This window comes from Carassius carassius, chromosome 25 (assembly GCF_963082965.1).
Source record: "Carassius carassius chromosome 25, fCarCar2.1, whole genome shotgun sequence".
In the NCBI taxonomy this organism is placed as follows: domain Eukaryota; kingdom Metazoa; phylum Chordata; class Actinopteri; order Cypriniformes; family Cyprinidae; genus Carassius; species Carassius carassius.
This window is the reverse complement of record NC_081779.1, coordinates 29,128,062-29,150,372: the sequence shown is the minus strand read 5'-3', so window position 1 is coordinate 29,150,372 and position 22,311 is coordinate 29,128,062. Positions and strand designations below refer to the sequence as shown.

General features: G+C 41.3%; 1 protein-coding gene across 1 annotated transcript in view; it reads right to left on the bottom strand.

The window, feature by feature from the left end:
• Positions 1 to 8,416: 8,416 nt before the first annotated feature.
• Positions 8,417 to 22,311, bottom strand: part of LOC132104576 (S-formylglutathione hydrolase-like) — a 51,241-nt gene continuing 37,346 nt past the window's right edge. Inside the window, exons 2-4 of the mRNA XM_059510143.1 lie at positions 8,813 to 8,932; positions 8,617 to 8,715; positions 8,417 to 8,500 (exon numbers count right to left, since the gene is read on the bottom strand). Of these exons, the coding sequence (XP_059366126.1) occupies positions 8,417 to 8,500; positions 8,617 to 8,715; positions 8,813 to 8,932 (303 nt within the window). The remainder of the gene's footprint in view (positions 8,501 to 8,616; positions 8,716 to 8,812; positions 8,933 to 22,311) is intronic.

Below are 22,311 nucleotides of genomic sequence, written 5' to 3'. Positions count from 1 at the left end.
GATGTTCCACGGTTCCTGGGTTTCTCTTCACGCTCTTCACCGCACCACCATCGGATCGCCATCTCGTCCCTGCTTCACCACCACCACCTGATTGTTTGTCCCCGGCCTGTGTCTTCACTCTGACTCTCATTATTATTATTAAACTTGTTAACTTGCATCTTGCATCCTCTCATTATTCATCACAGAACGATCTGACCAAACATGGATGCAGCAAGCACTTCTCAGCTCAAGGATTTCAACGCTCACAGTATCTCACGTATGGACCAACAGGAAGAAAATATCTCAGGCACAGGTCGAGCGGTACAAGCACTCGTGAAGCAGGCGTCCGAGCTCACCCAACAGGTACAGCTTCTACGGACTCCCACTGCGCTCCCCACGCCGCCCGTTCCCCCACCACCAGCGCCGGCAGCAGCGGAAGGACCAGAGCCACGCCTACCCACACCAGAGGGATATTCCGGTGAGCCTGAATTTTGTAGAGCATTCCTCACGAGATGTTCCATGCATTTTGCTTTACAACCACGTACTTTTCAGAGCGAACAGACAAAGGTAGCGTTTGTACTCACCCTGCTGTCAGGAAGAGCAGCGCTTTGGGGAACGGCGGTGTGGGAGAATGGACACAACTGCTGCAACTCGTTCCAGGCACTCTCCGAAGAAATGAGGAGAGTTTTCGATCGGGCAGTGGCGGGTAAGGAGGCGGCCAGATTACTCGCCGAACTGCGAGCTGCGAACTGCAGGCCCGGTAGTAAGTATGAGGCTACTATCGGGTGGGATCTCCGCCGAGAAGACCTCATCACCATCATCAACCCTCCTCCCGGTAAGACTGAGATGGCAGACGTCGACGCACTGCATCAATGCACTACTGGATTCGGGAGCGGAGGGTAATTTCATGGATTTTAGATTGGCACTTCAACTGCAGATCCCCATCACTCCCCTCTCGTACCAGATCACCGTCAACGCACTCAATGGACAAGAACTTCCCCGGATCACTCATTCCACCGAAAGTATCACCCTCATCACTTCTGGCAATCAAACTGAAACCCTCTCATTTCTCCTCATGGACTCACCACTTGCATCAGTGGTTTTGGGACACCCGTGGCCTTTTAAACACAACCCCCGGGTCGACTGGTGCACTAACACAATTTCCACATGGAGTAACCACTGTCATGAATCTTGTTTAGTGTCTGCCTGTCCCTCTGTGTCTGGTTCTGTGTTTCAGAGTAAGGCAGCGGATTTGTCTAACGTGCCCGCGGAGTACCTCGACCTGAAGGAAGTGTTCAGTAAGTCCCGTGCTGCTTCTCTCCCTCCGCATCTTTCCTATGACTGTGCGATAGATCTACTGCCAGGTAAGGCTCCGCCTAAGGGCAAACTTTACTCTCTTTCTGTTCCTGAGAGGGAGGCCATGGAGAAATATATTTCTGATTCTCTGGCCTCTGGGTTCATCCAGCCTTCCTCTTCTCCTGTGGGGGTGGGGTTCTTTTTCGTTGGAAAGAAGGATGGTTCTCTTGCATTGACTACTGAGAGCTGAACAACATCACGGTAAAGAATTCTTATCCTTTGCCGTTGATGTCTTCAGCTTTCGAGAGGTTGCAGGGAGCATCCATTTTCACGAAACTGGACTTACGCAATGCATATCATTTGGTCGCATCAGGAAGGGGGATGAATGGAAAACCGCTTTTAATACCCCTAGGGGGCACTTTGAATATTTGGTTATGCCCTTCGGACTTTCCAACAGCCCAGCGGTTTTCCAGGCACTCGTGAATGACGTGTTGAGAGATATGGTAAATCAATTCATATATGTTTACCTGGATGATATATCGATTTTCTCTTCGTCTCTCCAGGAACACGTTCAACACGTCAGACGAGTGCTCCAGAGACTCTTAGAAAATGGGCTTTTTGTCAAGGCGGAGAAATGCTTGTTTCATGCACAGTCTGTTCCCTTCCTAGGGTACATCATCTCTTCTGAGGGAGTGCGCATGGACCCTGACAAGGTTAAGGCTGTGGTAGATTGGCCAAGTCCAGATTCCCGTAACGCCCTACAGCGGTTTCTGGGGTTCACCAATTTTTACCAGCATTTCATTCGCAAATTCAGCCAACTAGTCGCACCTCTGACTGCCTTGACCTCCCCTCGAACGACGTTCAGGTGGTCGAACACTGCCGAGGCAGTGTTCACCAACCTCAAGAGTCGCTTCGTTTCGGCACCCATTCTTGTCACCCCTGACCCCACACGTCAGTTCGTGGTGGAGGTCGATGCGTCAGAGGTGGGAGTAGGAGCAGTGTCACCAGCTGTCGTTGATTTCACCTCCATATATATATCAGTCAATTCCCTCTCTCATTGTCAGATCGTTGTGGTTGTTCCCTGGTGTGCGTCCTGTTCTTGTGTCTCGTCAAGCCCAGTTCTCCGTTGGATTTCGTCAGTTCTTCGTGTCGTTTGGATTTCGTCAGTTCCTCGTGTCGTCTGGATGTTCCACGGTTCCTGGGTTTCTCTTCACGCTCTTCACCGCACCACCACCGGATCGCCATCTCGCCTCTGCTTCACCACCACCACCTGATTGTTTGTCCCCGGCCTGTGCCTTCACTTTGACTCTCATTATTATTATTAAACTTGTTAACTTGCATCTTGCATCCTCTCATTATTCATCACACCCTGTCTGTGAAACCAGGCTATTGGTTCTCAAACTTGTACTAGCACCAACATTAAACATGAATAAAAGTTTTCTTCTAAAAACTTACTCCGGCATTAGTGAATGCAAGCTCGACTAAATTAATAAATAAATTACAAAATTCACACGTCATGAAGCTGTACACCATCTCTCCACCGTCTGTGTGAATGGAAAAATGTTCCAAAGAGGCAGGAAAGTCCAAAAAAATTCCTTTAGGAAAGAAAGAAGAACAATTGTTATAAAACATATCCTGCCATTATAAATGGTTCAGTTGAGTGAAAGCAATAGACACAGTTGCAGTCTAAAGTTTATATACACCTTGCATTATCAACAAAATGTTAATAATTTAATAAGTAAGAGGGTAGAGAGGTAGAATAATTAAAAAAATACAATTACTACTCTGAAGGAGCAGTATATTCTCCAAGGTGTGTGTAAACTTTTGACCACATCTGCATCACCTAAGAGCTGAATTAACGTTACCTCAATCATCGGGGCAACATGGAGGTAAATGCTGGGAGATGTTCCTTCAAATTTCCCATAAACAACTGAATTCCTGACCACACCATCTTCATTGACACTGGGCTTAAAAAATAGATAACATTTTTACAAACATTTATTATTCCTACTTTACAGGGAATAAAACATAATTACCAAAAAATCCCATTTTTTTTATATTAAAAAAAGAAAATACTACCCTTGTGAAAAAGAGGTGGAAAACCATTATAAAAGGTTCAGTTGGGTGAAAGCAATAGACACAGTTGCAGTCTAAAGTTTACATACACCATGCAGTATCAGCAAAATGTTAATAATTTAAGCAGTTCAATGTGTATAAAGGTAGAATAAAATAAAAAAAACACTGGGCTTTTGAAACAGATGACATTTTTACAAACATTATTTATTCCTACTTTACAGGGAATAAAACATAACTCTACCAATTACAAAAAATATATAAATATCCCTTTTTTTATTATATTCAAAAAGAAAATTCATCTTGCCTTGCAAGCTTCTCTCACACATCTTCATGAAGGATGCTCCTGTATGTACCACGGCTGGCACAGAAAAGCTACTGTCCTCATCCTTTGGTTTGTTACCTGTAAAATATATGTTGATTAGAGGGGGGTCTGTAAATGCACAGAATGGAATATATTACTTGCAAATGGAAGGTATTGTGACTTAATATAGCATTTGTAGCTTGTCATTTGTGATCAGGGTGAGCAGACTAGGCAACAATTCATTAAAAACTTCTAACATCACATCATCAGTACTGGTCTGTGTCTCCACATTGTATCTCAAGTAACAAAACTGTACTGATCCTGCAAAACTGAATAACTCCAGATAAGTAGAAAAATGTTAACGTTACATTACAAACACAAGCAGTAACGGAACATCTCGCTCTTCAAATGTAAATAGAAAAAGAAAAAACAGCATTATTTTTAGACTTATGTATGACTGATATATTGAATATTACTGGAGGTTATAATATCGATTATGTACATTAAATAATTACAAGATCAGATCTCTGAATTTTGTTCAGTTGTGCCAATTTTATTAGTCCACACACGCGATCACATTCCGATATCAGAATGCAGTCAGAGATAAATTATGCGATTAATTCAACCTCCTAAATTCATATAGCAAGAACCGCCGCGTTATGGTGAAAGCCGCATGAATGGCAAGACTAAATAAAGGATAAAGAAAACGTATATAAAGATATACTTACTTGATTCGTCGTCTGCAGTACATAATGTCTCATCTGTAATCATCCAAACGTGATGCTTCGTTGTACTCTTCTTGTTTGTTTCTTCCCTCACACATCGCAACGGTTACACAAACATGGCGCATGGCGCATTTTTCAATAACTGGTGAAGTAGTGCGCAGTCATGATGTAATATTTTGGCGCATAGAAATGACAAAAGAGATACTCTGTGGTTATCTATTATTTCAAGCTTTCCATTTCTACTCAAGTTCAAGTTGTTCTAATTCGTTGGTTAGACTCATTCAACTAACTAAAAGTCATTTTTACAGTGCAGTTTAGCCTATAGTAGAAACCAAATGTAGGCTATTTGAATCCAAATTAATTTGATTTAGATTCGTTAAACTTTTGCTTGCAACTAATTAAGTGACTGAGAACAACAATGATATTGAAAGTGTTCTTTTAAGTCTACTTTTAAGATTGGAAGTACACAACATGTACACTTTTAATACAATTAAGCACACTTCTTTTTCACAAGGGCACAGAAATGTTATCAATGGTTTCCTCAGAGTTTGACTTTTTTGCTATTGCAGTGGATTTTAATATTCACACAGCTAATGCAGAAAACAAAACTACAAAATAAATTATAACTGTTTTAAACACCTTTGACCTGATTCAGCATGTGCATGGACCTATACACATGGACACACTTTAGATTTAATCATCAGTAGAGGTCGAAACATTTCATCCATTGTTATTAAGGACATAGCACTATCTGATCATTTCTGTATTTTCTTATATATATTACTATTTCTAGATCTGTCTTTGTCATAAAGAGATGCATTAACAAGAACACTAGTGTGCTATTTATGGAGGCTATATCTTTAACACCAAGCATTTCTCTGTTGATCTTCTCCTTCATTTCCTTTAACTCAAAAGATAAACGTTATTGATGATATTGCTCCAGTAATAGTAAGAAAACAAACAGACAGATTTGTTGATTTCTCAGCTTGGAGAAAATCAACAGCAGTACAGAGTATGAAAAGACAATGCAGAAAAGCTGAGCGGATGTGGCGAAGAAATTTGAAATTCTTGAAATTCACTATATCATTTATAAAGACAGCCTTCGTGCTTTCAATGTGGAACTAGCCACAGCTAGACAGAGATTCTTCTAAAAACCTTATAAATAGTAACTTAAAGAACACTCGTACTTTTTTTGCTACTGTTGAGAGACTAACCAACCCCCCAAGTCAGATTCGCAGTGAAATGCTCTCAGACAGCAAATGTAATGAGTTTGCTTCCTTCTTTTCTGAGAAGATCATTAATATCAGGAAGGGGATTAGCACATCCTCAAGTTATGCAGAGGTCAGACGGATTGAGCCGAAATATCAAAAAGATACTATGTCTATTTTTGAAGCAATTGATAGCAAGATTTTGGAAGACATAGTGCAGCACCTAAAATCGTCAACCTGCTATCTTGACACACTTCCCACATCTTTTTTCAAAAGTGTGTTTAACTGTTTAGAAACAGATCTCACTTCTTTCTAAGACTTTTCCAGACTCCATGAAAACTTAATTGTCGATTGTCGAAGAGATTGATCGATTAAGGCTGCCGATTAAAAATGTCTCCGCTGTTTCGATCGTGCTGGAGCCTGGTGCACGTATATTCTAGCGATTCAAACTTACATCAAAGTCTGTTCACTATCAAAATAATAAATAATGTCCTCTTATTCTTGCTTCCTTGCTTTTTTGCTTTTAAACAGCTTATAAATACATGCGCACTATGCTTTCACTTTTCAACAGTGTTGGGAGTAAAGCATTACAAAAGTAATGCATTACAGTAACATATTACTTTTTGCTTTAACGCAAAATGAACAACTCGATGATGTAACAGAAACTATGGACTCTCTCTTTTCAAGCATTTTAAATACAGTTGCTCCTTTACGCTTAAGAAAGGTTAAGGAAACCAGTATGACACCATGGTATAATGAACATACTCGCACCCTAAAGAGAGCAGCCCAAAAAATGGAGTGCAGCTGGAGGAAAACAAAACTAGAGGTATTTTGTATTGCTTGGCAGGAAAGTAACCTATCATACAGAAAAGCATTAAAACTGCTAGATCCGATTACTTTTCTTCTCTTTTAGAAGAAAACAAACATATCCCCAGGTATTTATTCAATACAGTGGCTAAATTAACGAAAAATAAAGCCTCAACAAGTGTTGACATTTTCCAACATCACAGCAGTAATGACTTTTTGAACTACTTTACTTCTAAAATCAATACTATTAGAGATAAAATTGTAACCATTCAGCCGTCAGCTACAGTATCGCATCAGACTTTAGACCCCTTGGGGAACAGTTCCACTCATTCTCTACTATAGGAGAGGAATAGTTGTATAAACTTGTTAACTAATCTAAACCAACAACATGTTGTATGTTAGACCCTATACCATCTAAGCTCCTAAAAGAGGTGCTTCCAGAAGTCATAGATCCTCTTCTGACTATTATTAATTCCTCATTGTCATTAGGATATGTCCCCAAAACCTTCAAACTGGCTGTTATTAAGCCTCTCATCAAAAAACCACAACTTGACCCCAAAGAACTAGTTAATTATAGACCAATCTCGAAGCTTCCCTTTTCTGTCCAAAATACTAGAAAAGGTAGTATCCTCACAATTATATTCCTTCTTAGAGAAAAAATGGTATATGTGAGGATTTCCAGTCAGGATTTAGACCGTATCATAGTACTGAGACCGCTCTCCTTAGAGTTACAAATGACCTGCTCTTATCATCTGATCGTGGTTGTATCTCTCTATTAGTTTTATTGGATCTTAGTGCTGCGTTTGACACAATTGACCACAACATTCTTTTGCATAGACTTGAACACTTTGTTGGCATTAATGGAAGTGCATTAGCATGGTTTAAATCGTACTTATATGACCGCCATCAATTCCTAGCAGTGAATGTATCATATGTATCATATCGATCGAATGTATCATATCGATCACAAGTGCAGTATGGAGTACCTCAAGGCTCAGTACTAGGGCTGCTACTCTTCACGCTTTATATGTTACCCTTGGGAGATATCATCAGGAAACATGGTGTTAGCTTTCACTGTTATGCTGATGATACTCAGCTCTATATTTCTTCATGGCCCGGTGAAACACACCAATTTGAAAAACTAATGGAATGCATAGTCGATATAAAAAACTGGATGACAAGTAATTTCTTACTGCTAAATTCTGAAAAAAAGAGGTGATAATTATAGGACCTAAAAACTCTGCATGTAATAACCTAGAACACTGTCTAAGACTTGATGGCTGCTCTGTCAATTCTTCGACATCAGTTAGGAACCTAGGTGTGCTATTTGATTGCAATCTTTCCTTATAAAGCCACTGTGGCGAGTGTAGCGGGGCCGAGGGACATGGGAACAAGGAGGGAGGCCGGCAATGATTGGGAAATCAGTGACACCTGCGACCCACTGCCGGTCTCGAGTCCCACGTAGGAGATGGAAGGATATAAAACTGGAGCGACGACAGTGAAGGACGAGAGAGGACCAGGCCTGGGCTTTTAGTTGTGTTTTAATTTTTATTTGAGCGCACCAGTCGTCCGTGAGGGGCTGGTGCTGTTTTTTGTTTATTTTGTTATTAAAGTCTTTGTTTGATTGTCCGCCGGTTCCCGCCTCCTTCTTCCGGATGAATACTAAGGTTAATGCATTACAGTGGTGCTGAAGCCCGGGAGAATGAGGGACGCGCTGCTGAAGATCCCTCGCCGCTGTGGTGAATCAGCGGTACCTTCGAGCAGGCGAGGAGGATGCCGCCATGGACGCTCGAGGCGGTGGACTGGAGCGAGTTGCCGGGGACGGGCGGGCTCGCTGCTGACCGCCCGTGATCTGGAGGGACGGCTGCCGTCCGTGAGGGAGCGGAGGAGTCGGCACCGTTCGCCAGAGAGCCGGAGCCTGCTGCCATCCGCCTGAACGGGGAGGAGCAGGGAACGGGGGACTCCTGCTGGCTGCCCAAAACCGGAGGAGCAGGCCGGGGGGTACCCTCGAGACTGCGCTCTACTTATAACATGCTAAGGCCTTGATCAATCAGAATATCAAGCTCAGGACCGGAATATGATTCAGCCAATACAGTAGCATCATACAACTGTGGAGATGACAAGAGGAAGACAATTAAGACAAAGGGATTCTTGATGCTGGACAATATGGCTGTTAAGGTTAAAAAAATAAACACCTTTGAATACACATATGATCATCTCTCACCTCCCAGGTGGACTTGTCAGGTCCAAGATAGCCAGAAAAAGCTTTCTGTCCCCATGCACATTGTATGGGGTTACAGATGGGTGCAAACGCTGACACAGACTGAAACAGGCACATATGAAAAATGTATTTTCAATATTTTCATTGCAGAAACAACTAAATGATGAAGCAGTCCATGTAATCTCAAGTATATACTTGCCTTATATTTCCCAGGATTCTTAAGTGCACAAATGAGAGCTCCGTGGCCCCCCATGGAGTGACCAGAGATGGACATCTTCTCTGGATCAGCAGGAAAGTTTGAATTAATCAGCCGTGGCAGCTGAGAACAAGAGAAAGGTGATGAAGGTGTTGAGTATGAAAGCCAAAGCCAATTTTACAATATTTAATTGTAAAATTAATTGTTTAATTGTATAAATACTTATTGGTGGGTGGGAGTAGAGCGCAGTCTCGAGGGTACCCCCCGGCCTGCGAGGGGCGATGGGGGTATGTGGCGAGTGGGGCGGGGCCGAGGGACGTGGGAACAAGGAGTGAGGCCGGCAGTAATTGGGAAATCAGCAACACCTGCGACCCACCGCCGGTCTCGAGTCCCACGTAGGAGATGGAAGGATATAAAACTGGACCGACGACAGTGAAGGACGAGAGAGGACCAGGCCTGGGCTTTTAGTTGTGTTTTGGTTTTATTTGTGCGCGTCAGTCACCGTGAGGGGCTGACGAGCTGTTTTGTGTTTATTTTGTTATTAAAGCTTCGTTTGATTGTCCGCCGGTTCCCGCCTCCTTCTTGCCGAAGATTATAGGAAGTTTAATTCATTACAGCCACGTTTCTAGCGTTTGTAAAATTTACTTTTTTCATATCAAAAATATATCTAAATTACGGCCTATGCTCTCAATGTCAAATACATGAATGTTAGGTTATTGAAATGCTTTTTTGGGTGGTTGTTCTGCACGCTTAGTAAACAAACTACAGCTAGTCCAAAATGCAGCAGCAAGAGTTCTTACTAGAACCAGGAAGTATGACCATATTAGCCCGGTCCTGTCAACACTGCACTGGCTCCCTATCAAAACATATCGATTTTAAAATATAGCTTATTACTTATAAAGCCCTGAATGGTTTAGCACCTCAGTATTTGAATGAGCTCCGTTTACATTATAATCCTCTACATCCGCTACGTTCTCAAAACTCAGGCAATTTGATAATACCTAGAATATCAAAATCAACTGCGGGTGGCAGATCCTTTTCCTATTTGGCGCCTAAACTCTGGAATAACCTACCTACCTAACATTGTTCGGGAGGCAGAAACACTCTTGCAGTTTAAACCTAGATTAAAGACCCATCTCTTTAACCTGGCTTACACATACTAATATACTTTTAATATCCAAATCTGTTAAAGGATTTTTAGGCTGCATTAATTAGGTAAACCGGAACCGCGAACACCTCCCATACCACCCGATGTACTTGCTACATCATTAGAAGAATGGCATCTATGCTAATATAATTCTGTTTCTCTCTTATTCTGAGGTCACCGTAGCAACCAGATCCAGTCTGTATCCAGATCAGAGGGTCACTGCAATCACCCGGATCCAGTACGTATCCAGACCAGATGGTGGATCAGCACCTAGAAAGGACCTCTACATCCCTGAAAGACAGCGGAGACCAGGACAACTAGAGCCCCAGATACAGATCCCCTGTAAAGAAGGGGATCCCCTGCATAGTAGAATAACACGTCCAAGAACTGGCATATGACAAAAGGAGCGAAGGGCCACAAGCCAAAACCTTAGCTGCCTTCGCCACACAACCCTTTCCTGCCAACAAATGAAAACCTCCCGTCCAAGCTGACCTTGGAGCTGCACACGGGATGACCATCAAAGACCTCAACAAGCTGTCTGAAAACATCAGCAGGTTCAACCCGAACTACATAGAGGGCCACGACATCCAGGCTTACCTGCAAGATATCGAATTTCATCTGGAAAACAGACCTCATGTTACTGACAGAGACAGATTATAAATCCTTAGAGCCACGTCCAGTCCCGAGGTACGAAACTTCCTAGATCGACAGCCCAGTCAAACAAAGTCAAACTACCAGCGACTTCGTGAGGTCCTGATTAAAGAGTTTAAAGACCCTGGGTCAGCTTTAAAAGGTCAGCTTGGACGGGAGGTTTTCATTTGTTGGCAGGAAAGGGTTGTGTGGCGAAGGCAGCTAAGGTTTTGGCTTGTGGCCCTTCGCTCCTTTTGTCATATGCCAGTTCTTGGACGTGTTATTCTACTATGCAGGGGATCCCCTTCTTTACAGGGGATCTGTATCTGGGGCTCTAGTTGTCCTGGTCTCCGCTGTCTTTCAGGGATGTAGAGGTCCTTTCTAGGTGCTGATCCACCATCTGGTCTGGATACGTACTGGATCCGGGTGATTGCAGTGACCCTCTGATCTGGATACAGACTGGATCTGGTGGCTACGGTGACCTCAGAATAAGAGAGAAACAGAATTATATTAGCGTAGATGCCATTCTTCTAATGATGTAGCAAGTACATCGGGTGGTATGGGAGGTGTTCGCGGTTCCGGTTTACCTAATTAATGCAGCCTAAAAATCCTTTAACAGATTTGGATATTAAAAGTATATTAGTATGTGTAAGCCAGGTTAAAGAGATGGGTCTTTAATCTAGGTTTAAACTGCAAGAGTGTGTCTGCCTCCCGAACAATGTTAGGTAGGTAGGTTATTCCAGAGTTTAGGCGCCAAATAGGAAAAGGATCTGCCACCCGCAGTTGATTTTGATATTCTAGGTATTATCAAATTGCCTGAGTTTTGAGAACGTAGCGGATGTAGAGGATTATAATGTAAACGGAGCTCATTCAAATACTGAGGTGCTAAACCATTCAGGGCTTTATAAGTAATAAGCTATATTTTAAAATCGATATGTTTTGAGTTAATTAAAAAGACATTCTTGTGCCATTCTCTGACAGAAGATCTGTTCTGTGGGGACCAGAGGTTAAAAGTTCCCCTTAGGAATTTAAGTCTGGTTCTGCTAGGTGGGGGGGAAGTCAATCCAAAGATCTTGTTTACATGTGCTGGCCGGCGTTGCATCTCAATTACTTGCCCCAAATTTGACAATCTCTTCTCCGAATTGACATTGTCAATTATTGTTCTAGTGGTGTTAACGTTGAAAGCTGTTCTGTGAAAGAGTTGGTGGGTTATCTTGCTTCTGACTTGTGGCACTAGGAATGATTTACAACCTCCTGTTGCCTTTCTGAGGAATTCGGCTCATGTTTCAACCACAGTCCTGAGCGACTCTTTAATTTGTCTGGTTCGGGTCTGATACGCTACATCCCCCCTTTCGATCGGCGAGGTGTTTAGATGAAGACGTCGTCAATTGCTCGAGAAACAAAGGCAGAAGAAACAGACAACACTTCCATGACAGTTACTGTATTGGTGCAGGTATGAGGTTATTTAGGTACACGTGGTGTAGTCAATGTAGTTTAGCACATTGAGGATAGTTTAGATCATTTTGGAAATCGTTGTTATATTTTGATTCATCAATCAAATTTGTGGTTAACTTTGTTTGGTTCTTCTAGGTTGTCTTAATTTAAACGTTTAACGTTAGTTTTCTAGTAACCTCATTTTCAATTAAATGAATTGACCTATCATGCATGGAGCTCACTGGCTTCCATTCAGTTTAGAGTGGCTGGTGGATATTAGGTGTGGTGATTAAATACTAATATCAGACCTTCGACCCTTGCAGGGTGTCTAGGTGTTTCACCTACTCAGGAAAGAGGGGAAGGAGAAGGATAGGTAAAAGAAGGACAAAACTAAACAAAGCTACTGTGGGTTTTCCTAGCATGGCTTCCAACTACTATTGAGCAATGATGTCATGTGTAGCTAGTGTGTCATGTACCTTAACTTCGTGTCAGGTGTTCTACCAATTGGAAACCAAACAAGGTGGACAAGAGATTCCACAAGCTTACTACAACACTCCGACAAAACTCTGACAAGTCTACTTTGGTGCACACAATAAGCCTGACCTTGAAGAGGATGTGAACTTCAAAAGCCTCTTCCTAAAGAATCTGCATCCTGGAGTCAGCTCCCATCTAAGCGTCATGGCCTGTCCGCGCTCCATGACCATTCAACAATTGCGTGACCTAACACAGAAGGCCTACAACAAGCAGAAGATGGCCTCAAAGAAAGTTAACAGAACCTCCACACTTTTGAACTCTGTTAACAAAGACTTAAGCCTTGCACTGAATGACACCCAGTGGCATCACAACACTAGAGTCTTCCATCAAGAGCACAGAGAACATGACACGCATGTCCACAACCCCTTTTCAGCCCAACCACTGGTAAAATCCATGGGACCAGCCAAGCTTATCAAGAAATCAAAAGGATAAGAACATCTGGAAACCTAAACAGACATCCAAAGGTAATCACCTGACTCATCCAAGAGCAACTCGTGTGGGTAAGCTACAACAAAACCCACCTCAGCACCACTCAGACATGCACAGTGCTGAGTACTCACAAGAACATGACAGCTTACAGTCAGAAGACATGAAACAAGTCATGAGACAACCGAAAGAGTTCCTTCGAGACCAGTTACATGCATATGATCACAAAGTTGAGGCATGCTCACTGTGACCAGCGACAGAACGGAAGGCCGGTGATCACCTGGTACACGACATCAGAGATGACAAGTACCTGTTCAACAACCACCCGGAACGAGCAAGTCTTTCACGGCCAACCGTTGATGAAAATCTGAGGTACTAAAGAATATCACCTCAGTCACCCAACGCTCACTAACCAACTGTCAAATGAACTCCAACTCCAAGAACCACATTCCCTGTCTGTGCAACAGCAACCACCAGAGCACAGAAGTTCAAAATGTCTGCTACAGCCAGAAGGCACCACAAGAATAATGCAACATAGGAGATAAAGTTTTGCAACCCAGCTTCACACAGCCATGCCAAATTGCCTCCGACTGTCTGCTAGAGAACTTCCTGTCTTGCTGGACTGACCCCCATTAGACCATGGACACGCCCACATCCAAGCCAAGGATGCAGAGAGCCAGTCATCAGTGACACACTAGAAAAGGGGGGAGACAACACAGACTGAAACAGATCTGACCACACATGCACTACACCATCAACACACACAACATTACCTACACCCAGAGGTAACCACATCTACTGATAACACATTCAACAAACGTATTCTTCTCACAGGTAGAATATCCAACTTTTAGCATAACAAAGTTACATATGCCCACTTTGAAGAAATGTGCAGCCATCTTCACAATTGGTAGAACACCTGACACGAAGTTAAGGTACATGACACACTAGCTACACATGACATCATTGCTCAATAGTAGTTGGAAGCCATGCTAGGAAAACCCACAGTAGCTTTGTTTAGTTTTGTCCTTCTTTTACCTATCCTTCTCCTTCCCCTCTTTCCTGAGTAGGTGAAACACCTAGACACCCTGCAAGGGTCGAAGGTCTGATATTAGTATTTAATCACCACACCTAATATCCACCAGCCACTCTAAACTGAATGGAAGCCAGTGAGCTCCATGCATGATAGGTCAATTCATTTAATTGAAAATGAGGTTACTAGAAAACTAACGTTAAACGTTTAAATTAAGACAACCTAGAAGAACCAAACAAAGTTAACCACAAATTTGATTGATGAATCAAAATATAACAACGATTTCCAAAATGATCTAAACTATCCTCAATGTGCTAAACTACATTGACTACACCACGTGTACCTAAATAACCTCATACCTGCACCAATACAGTAACTGTCATGGAGGTGTTGTCTGCTTCTTCTGCCTTTGTTTCTCGAGCAATTGACGACGTCTTCAGCTAAACACCTCGCCGATCGAAAGGGGGGATGTAGCGTATCAGACCCGAACCAGACAAATTAAAGAGTCGCTCAGGACTGTGGTTGAAACATGAGCCGAATTCCTCAGAAAGGCAACAGGAGGTTGTAAATCATTCCTAGTGCCACAAGTCAGAAGCAAGATAACCCACCAACTCTTTCACAGAACAGCTTTCAACGTTAACACCACTAGAACAATTATTGACAATGTCAATTCAGAGAAGAGATTGTCAAATTTGGGGCAAGTAATTGAGATGCAACGCCGGCCAGCACATGTAAACAAGATCTTTGGATTGACTTCCCCCCCACCTAGCAGAACCAGACTTAAATTCCTAAGGGGAACTTTTAACCTCTGGTCCCCACAGAACAGATCTTCTGTCAGAGAATGGCACAAGAATGTCTTTTTAATTAACTCAAAAAGACTTATAAATGAATATCAGTCCATTGCTTAACTCCATATTCATTTATTTGCAACCCACACATTTGACTATAATTTTTATAATCACTTATTATGTATGCCTTCTAATAACTATTGCATAGCTTAAGGATTCATATTCATGTTTTGTATGTAGGTGTTTGAATCTGTTAGCTTGAAACATTCCTGACCATCAGTTATTTGTCAAATGTATCATATTCTTCTTACAGGAATCATGTCCAAAATTAGACCTTGCAAGAGCGGGAAAATTCGGACCATGTGCTTGATAAGATAACATATGATTTATGACACCCTGAGCAAAGACAATATCTAATTGGTCAAGACAACATTTGAGGTGTGGCCAAAGGGCAGTTTAAATACTCAAGACACCATAAAATTTGGTTTTTAGCTTTGCTTCTTAGCTTTTTCTATTAGTCATGCTTTTAGTCATCATTTTTAATGTTCTTTGAGCGCGGTTCCAGCATTTATACAGCCTGCAAGCCAGCTGCTACTTACCCACGATGAGAAGAAACCTCATTTAGGAACTCAATGCGAGGGTTAATTAAACGGATTCTTTTTGAAACAGTTCACTAAATCGAACTGAATCGTTTTAAACAGTTCGCATCTCCAATATGCATTAATCCACAAATGACTTAAGCTGTTAAAAAAAACTTTTTTAATGATGCTGACACTGCCTCTGAATTCAAACAAACCAATATCCTGGAGTAAATCATTTGCTCAAACAGTACACTGACTGAACTGCTGTGAAGGGAGAACTGAAGATGAACACAGAGCCGTGCCAGATAACGAACAAAAGACTGACTCATTCTCGAGTCTAGAACACGTTTCTGGTTTCTCCCAAGGTTTTTTTCTCCATTCTGTCACCGATGGAGTTTCGGTTCCTTGCCGCTGTCGCCTTTGGCTTGCTTAGTTGGGGACACTTCATCTACAGCGATATCGTTGACTTGATTGCAAATAAATGCACAGACACTATTTAGTTGAACAGAGATGACATAACTGAATTCAATGATGAACTGCCCTTAACTATCATTTTTTCATTATTGACACTGTTTTCCTAATGAATGTTGTTCAGTTGCTTTGACGCAATGTATTTTGTTTAAAGCGCTATATAAATAAAGGTCACTTTGACTTTGATTCTGTGCTAATGTTATGAGTATGGGTAAACCGAAGGCTTGAATCAAGGGCAATCATCGCAAATGACGCCATTATGTCAAGCGCAAAAGAACCGGTGAACTGTTTTCTTCAACCGGTTTATTGAATCGAACTGTCCGAAAGAACTACTGGTGATCCGAAAACCGATGCAACAGGTTCTTGACTCGTGAACGAGCCAGTCTTTTGTTCGTTATCTGGCTCGGCTCGGTGTTCATCTTCAGTTCTCTCTTCACAGCAGTATAGTCAGTGTACTGTTTGAGTAAATGAATTACTCAGGGATAGTGGTTTGTTTGAACTCAGAAGGAGTGTCAGCCACATTAAAAAAGTTAACAGCTTAAGTCATTTGTGGATTAAAGCGTATTGGAGACGCGAACCCTTTAAAACTATTCAGTTCGATTTGGTGAACTGACAGACCCGGAAGAGAAGACAATGCTGAATAAAGTCGTAGTTTTCGCATTTTTTTGACCAAAATGTATTTTCAATGCTTCAAAATATTTTACTACTATTCTACTACTTTGCTGTTGTTTTTCTTACCTGGACATGGACAGTATAACATGCACACAGTTTCAATAGAGGGACAGAGAGCTCTCGGACTAAATCTAAAATATCTTAAACTGTGTTCCGAAGATAAACAAAGGTCTCACGGGTTTGGAACGACATGAGGGTAAGTTATTAATGACATAATTTAGATTTTTGGGTGAACTATCCCTTTAAGTGATTGATGGCTGTTCATGTCTATGCAATTTTCAATCTTCCTGTAACTTGTGTGAATTTGTGACTGTGTGCGCTTATGTGTTAGATTAGATTATATGTCTTAGATTTATCTAATAAAGCCTTATCCAAATTCAAAAGAGAAGTACCTTGTATTTTCTGCTTACAAGTTAATGTCTTAAACTGCCGATCTTGTTACTGTGCTAATTAATAGTGTTTTCACTATAGTTTGGATCAGTGCTTTAAGTGGGCCGGTACGCAACGGTACTCAGTACTGCCACTTCCAAATATAGCTCTTCAGCGTACCGCCACCTCTCCGTGCGCCCAGAACGTGCTTTTAGCGTACATCTGTTTTAATAGAGGTTTAATATTTTGCCTGCGCTGCTGCTTTTCAGACCGCCCTTCACAATGCAAGCTTCCTAATTTGTCCCACCGAGAGCAGAGACTATACTATCGATACATCCTTGAGTTTAACAAGTGAAGAGCGCATCCATCGCTTTTGCCGCTGTCAGTAACAACTCAACGTGTCCGGAGAAGGTGTGTGAAAGGCGCACACTCGGCTCGGTAAAAATTCAAATACAGTGAACAACACTTAATGTTCTCCTGGCTTCAGACTCTAAGTACTTAACCAACACGGTCAGAATCAGATGACTCGCTGGCTGACACCCCACCAAGCCTGAATGATATCGCTGCAGGTCAGACGCAAGCTAATGAAGTAATGCAGTAGCTCTTTCAGGTAGGGTGACCAGATGTCCCGAAAAATTCGGGACAGTCCCGAAATCTAAACTGTTGTCCCAAATCCCGAATCTGGCCCTAATTGTCCAGTAAATTATACTAAAACAAAATCTCGAGTAGTTATTGTCTGATAAACATTAAAAACTGTCTGCGGAGGTTGAGTCGTCCTGCAACTAATCCCCGCCGGCTGCTCATTGGCTGCAGCATCTTTTTTCTAAGTTCTAAAAAAATACAGTAGGCAGCTAGGCACGAATTTAGATATTCATTTATCTAATTAATCTATATGCACAAAGACAATACGACCTTTTGTCCGATTTTTGTTTTAAATCTTTATGAAGATAGCGCAAGTTGCTGCTGCTGTGAGGAGGACAGTGATGCACGCATAAAGGAGTGATTGACAGTTCGCGGCACTGTATACAAAAAATAAGTTTAAGCTTATTAGCATTAGCGTTACAGAAAGGTCTGATTTACGCACTGTTACAACAGTCATTGTTTTTTTTTGTTTTTTTTACAATGACATTTGAGTTCATGATTTTAATGTTGTTGTTTCTTGTGGCAGACTAAAGAGTAATGACAGACGGTTGATCTTTGAATAAAGATGTGTTTAGTTAAGGTTAGAAATTCATTATCTTTATTATCTTATTATAGGCTACGAAGTCTAATATCATAAGCCCCCCATCCCGTCACCCAAGACCGCAGACAACCCCCTTACCCTCCCACCCCACCCCCCATCCTGAATTTAAGCGAATATCATCTGGTCACCCTATTCTAAGGGTATTTTTTTTTAAATCCTTTTGCACATTTTATTTATGTTCAGTAGCTCTTTCTAGCTAAAGCAAATCCACAAACTTATAAAAAGATTTATTATTTTTTATAAGATCGTCTGTTGACTGCTGTATATAAAAACCCTTCAATATAGTTGTTGTTACCTCAGGGGATGAGGGGAGTCATCAAAAAAAAAGTTATATATATATATAGGCTATAATAGAGTACCGGCACCTCTTTTGGGCAACTTAAAGCACTGGTTTGTATATTAATATCCAGTGCAGATTTGATGTTAAATGGCTCGTTCAGTGAATCGCAGGGCATCTCAGTTATCAACCGTGAAACAGTGATTCTGTTCAAATTCCCTTTAAAATCTTAAAGGAGTGATCACCTACAATTTTCACTTTTCCATGAGAATCAATGTATGTTATGATTGCCTAACGATGATACACTGGCCGGGAAGCCGATATTTAAAAGTGAAGCGTTTGTTTACCTCAGGGTTTGTAAAATAGCCCACGTGCACGCGCACGCGCACTCAAATACGAGATTTTGATTTCTTCCCCGTCTTGACGTCAAGACGGGGCAGGATATACCATATATGGACACCGCAGCAGGAAGCTCGCCCTTCCCCTCTCCCCCTCATATTCAGTCGCGAAAGATGCTGGAGTAGTGCACACGTGAGTTGCTCTGTGGTTGACTGCCAGAATCAACATGTAAATGTGTTTTCTCTACCAAGAACGGACCTAGCTATCAGAGACCAGTGGATTAAATTCATTTTTAATGACGCGGTTCCTTCAACCCTTCCCACTGGCTTATCGTTACGTGTTTGTGCTAAACATTGTACGCCAAAATCCTTCACAAATTTGGGGCAATATCAGGCGAAGTTGGCATCGAAGCTCGGGAAAAGCGCCATTCCAACAAAATTGCCTGCAATTAAAACGGTAAGACTGTGTTTTTATTGCTCTACTGTGTGTAACAAACAGCATCTAACTGCTAATGCGGCTATTGTATGCTGCTATTGCGTCTGTCACTAGACAAATAAACGAAAGACTCGTGGTGAAGTAATTATTTATGTTCCCTGTAAACTGACTGCAAAAACGCTACATATTAAGGCCGGTTTACGGTGGGTTTTAGGTGGGTTTTCGCCTAGAAGGCTTTATAGAAATCTGGCATCCTACTGAACGAAGTTAAACTGAGAGAGAGCGTGGCGTTCACAGACACCAGAATGAACGACTTCACAGTAATGTTCACTAGGCAGTAATGCGGTACGTTCAGTTCATGTTCGCCCAAAATATGAACGAGTTCATGAACTATCGTTCAATGAACGCGTTCAGGCACAACACTGGCAGGAGTATTAGCTTCGAGGTATGGGGAATGGCTGCTAACGTACTTTGCAAAAAACAAATGAATGAGATCATCATGAATTCGGTTATTGTTTATTTGTTGCCTAAGGCTTATATATGAGGCGCCGTCTAGTTTGTGTTTGTGTGCTGTGCTCGTCTTATATTTGTGTGTGCGTGCTGTGCTCGTGTCTCATATGAGTAACGTTATGTGCGTGAGTTCATATACATGTATGTGTGACCACTTAGTATATATGCAAGCGTGTTTCATATGTGTGCGTGAATGAAGTTTGATTTAAGCCCTAAACGGCGCTGGCCGGGAAGCCGGTCGCGTTCATTCACAACTTGCGCCATGATGTCAGTTTGTAATGATATGCTAAAGCGTTACCTGCGGTGTCAACCCCCCCCCCCCTTCCTGCAACCAATCAACGCGCCCCTCATTTGCATTATTATAATGACTGTCCACGACAGCCAAAATATCGCATCAGATCTCGCGAGACAATAATGCCTACAGAAATAAGGGTCTGAGGAGCTCTGTGTTTATTTTTTTTCCACTTTTCTTTTTTAGAAGGGCCTGAAAGACTATAATACAGCAGTAGGTATCCAAGGTAATACGAGGGTATGACTCCTTTAAATGATTCCCTTTGAGCTAAATTGACCTATTTCCTTTACAGGCGTCAAACTCTAACCACTAGGCCATAACTTCCCCAAAGTTACTGAACCTATTGACAATATTGCCACTAATTATGATTGCTTTTTACTGGTGGGCGATTTTAATATTCATGTTTGCTGCCCATCTAACCCCTTTGCAGGTGTTTCTTAATCTTATTGACACTTTAAATTTATCTCAGTGGATCAAAGACTCAGGGCCATATGTTGGATCTAAGATCTCCTATGGGTTTGATGGTACTGATATTGTCCTTTCAGGCTTTCTGTTCTCTGACCATAAGCCTGTATTATTCTCACTGTCTCTTTCAGACCTCTCTCATTTTTCTTTCACACCTGTGTCACGATTCTACACAGTAGAAAGGCTTAATGCAAATGGAAAAAGGACAGGCTGCATATCTCTCTCAAAGTGTTCAAAGAATCTTACCAGAATGCTGCCAAGACTGCAAAAGCTGCATTTAAAAAAAAAAATCTAATTGAATCCAATCACTCCAAACCAAAAGTTTTGTTTTCGATTATTCAATCTGTTGTAAATCCTTCTGGTAACACTTTGTCTGTTGCCTCTAATTCTCTCTTTGAAAGATTCTTGAGATATTTCAGTGACAAGATTACTAATTCAAGACTTAAATTCTGCTCTAATTTAACTGTCTCCCTTATCCCATCATTTACTTCTGTTTTTTTTTCTTTTTTCGAAACCTACCAATTTCCAGGCACCTAAGGAAGTGATTGTCAAGCACAAACCCTCTAACGATATCATTCAACAAAGATTTTAAATTAGTTACAACTGGCAGTAGTGTGACCAAGGCAGTAGACAGCGCACCCTGTTTGTTTTCTTTATTTTATAAATGCACAAATTATTGTTGTTATTATGTGTGTATACAAATAAAAGCAGACCCTTTACAGATTCGATTGATGTATTGCTCTTATTTGTATTATCAAAACTGAAAGTATAATTTAAGTTCATTTCGGTGTCATCAGGAGAAGATGACACAAAACGTGTATCCGCGTTTGTTGACTCCATAGGGTTAAACACTATACTTGTAGATTGTTACAGACCTGTCTCTCTCCTTTCATTCATTGTGAAAACACTTTAATGAGTTGTTTTCAACCAGAACTCATTATTTCTTTCAAAGAATAACTAACTGGATGTTTACCAGTTTCAGAAGTAACTGGGCGTGGCAGTCATTTTTTTCCAATATGCTTCACATTTCTTTCGAGCATATCTCAGAGAGAAAGTCAAATGTTCCATAACATAAATTTCTTTAACTATTTCTATACATTCAACAATTGTCGGGGTATCTTTACTTAGCCATTTCCTATTGCTTTCTTGCTACCGGCTAAAAGTATTTGTAACAGACATCTATTTGTCTTTCTCAGCCCTGTTAGTAGATTTCCTAAATATATAACACTGAAATTAAACTCGAGCTCTGAACCAAATATTGATCTAATTACCTTCATCACCTCTATCCAATACAAAGAAATAATAGGGCATTCCCAAAAGATATGGAAGTGACCAGCAGATATATTACCACACATTCTCCAACACTTACCATGTTCAGGATTGTTACTCTGTGATTTTTTTATATTAGGTGTTAATACGATAAATAATCGTAAAGTGTTTTTCCAGGTGAATTCCCTCTACAACCCCGAGCTAGAAGTGATAGATTGTGTCCGACATATATTCAACCGGTCATCTTTGCTTATCTTTATATTAGCTTCTTTCTCCTACCTCTTTTTTACATACATTGTTGAAAGTCTCCTGTCTAACTGTAAACATGAGTATAACCTGGAAATCAGAATTAAGAAGGACTGTCATCCAATTACTTAATTTTTTCAGATGCTTTTTCAAGAGAGTTTTTTCACCCTGTATAGTATGGAGAGGTATGCTTACTTGACTTTGCTCCTGGTCCTTCCATTTTGCATCACACACATGGTCATACCAACAGACCAGAAAACGTAACTGTGCTGCTCTATAATAATCCTCCAAGCACGGTAGAGCCATACCACCTTTCTCCTTGGGGAGTTGTAATGTTTGAT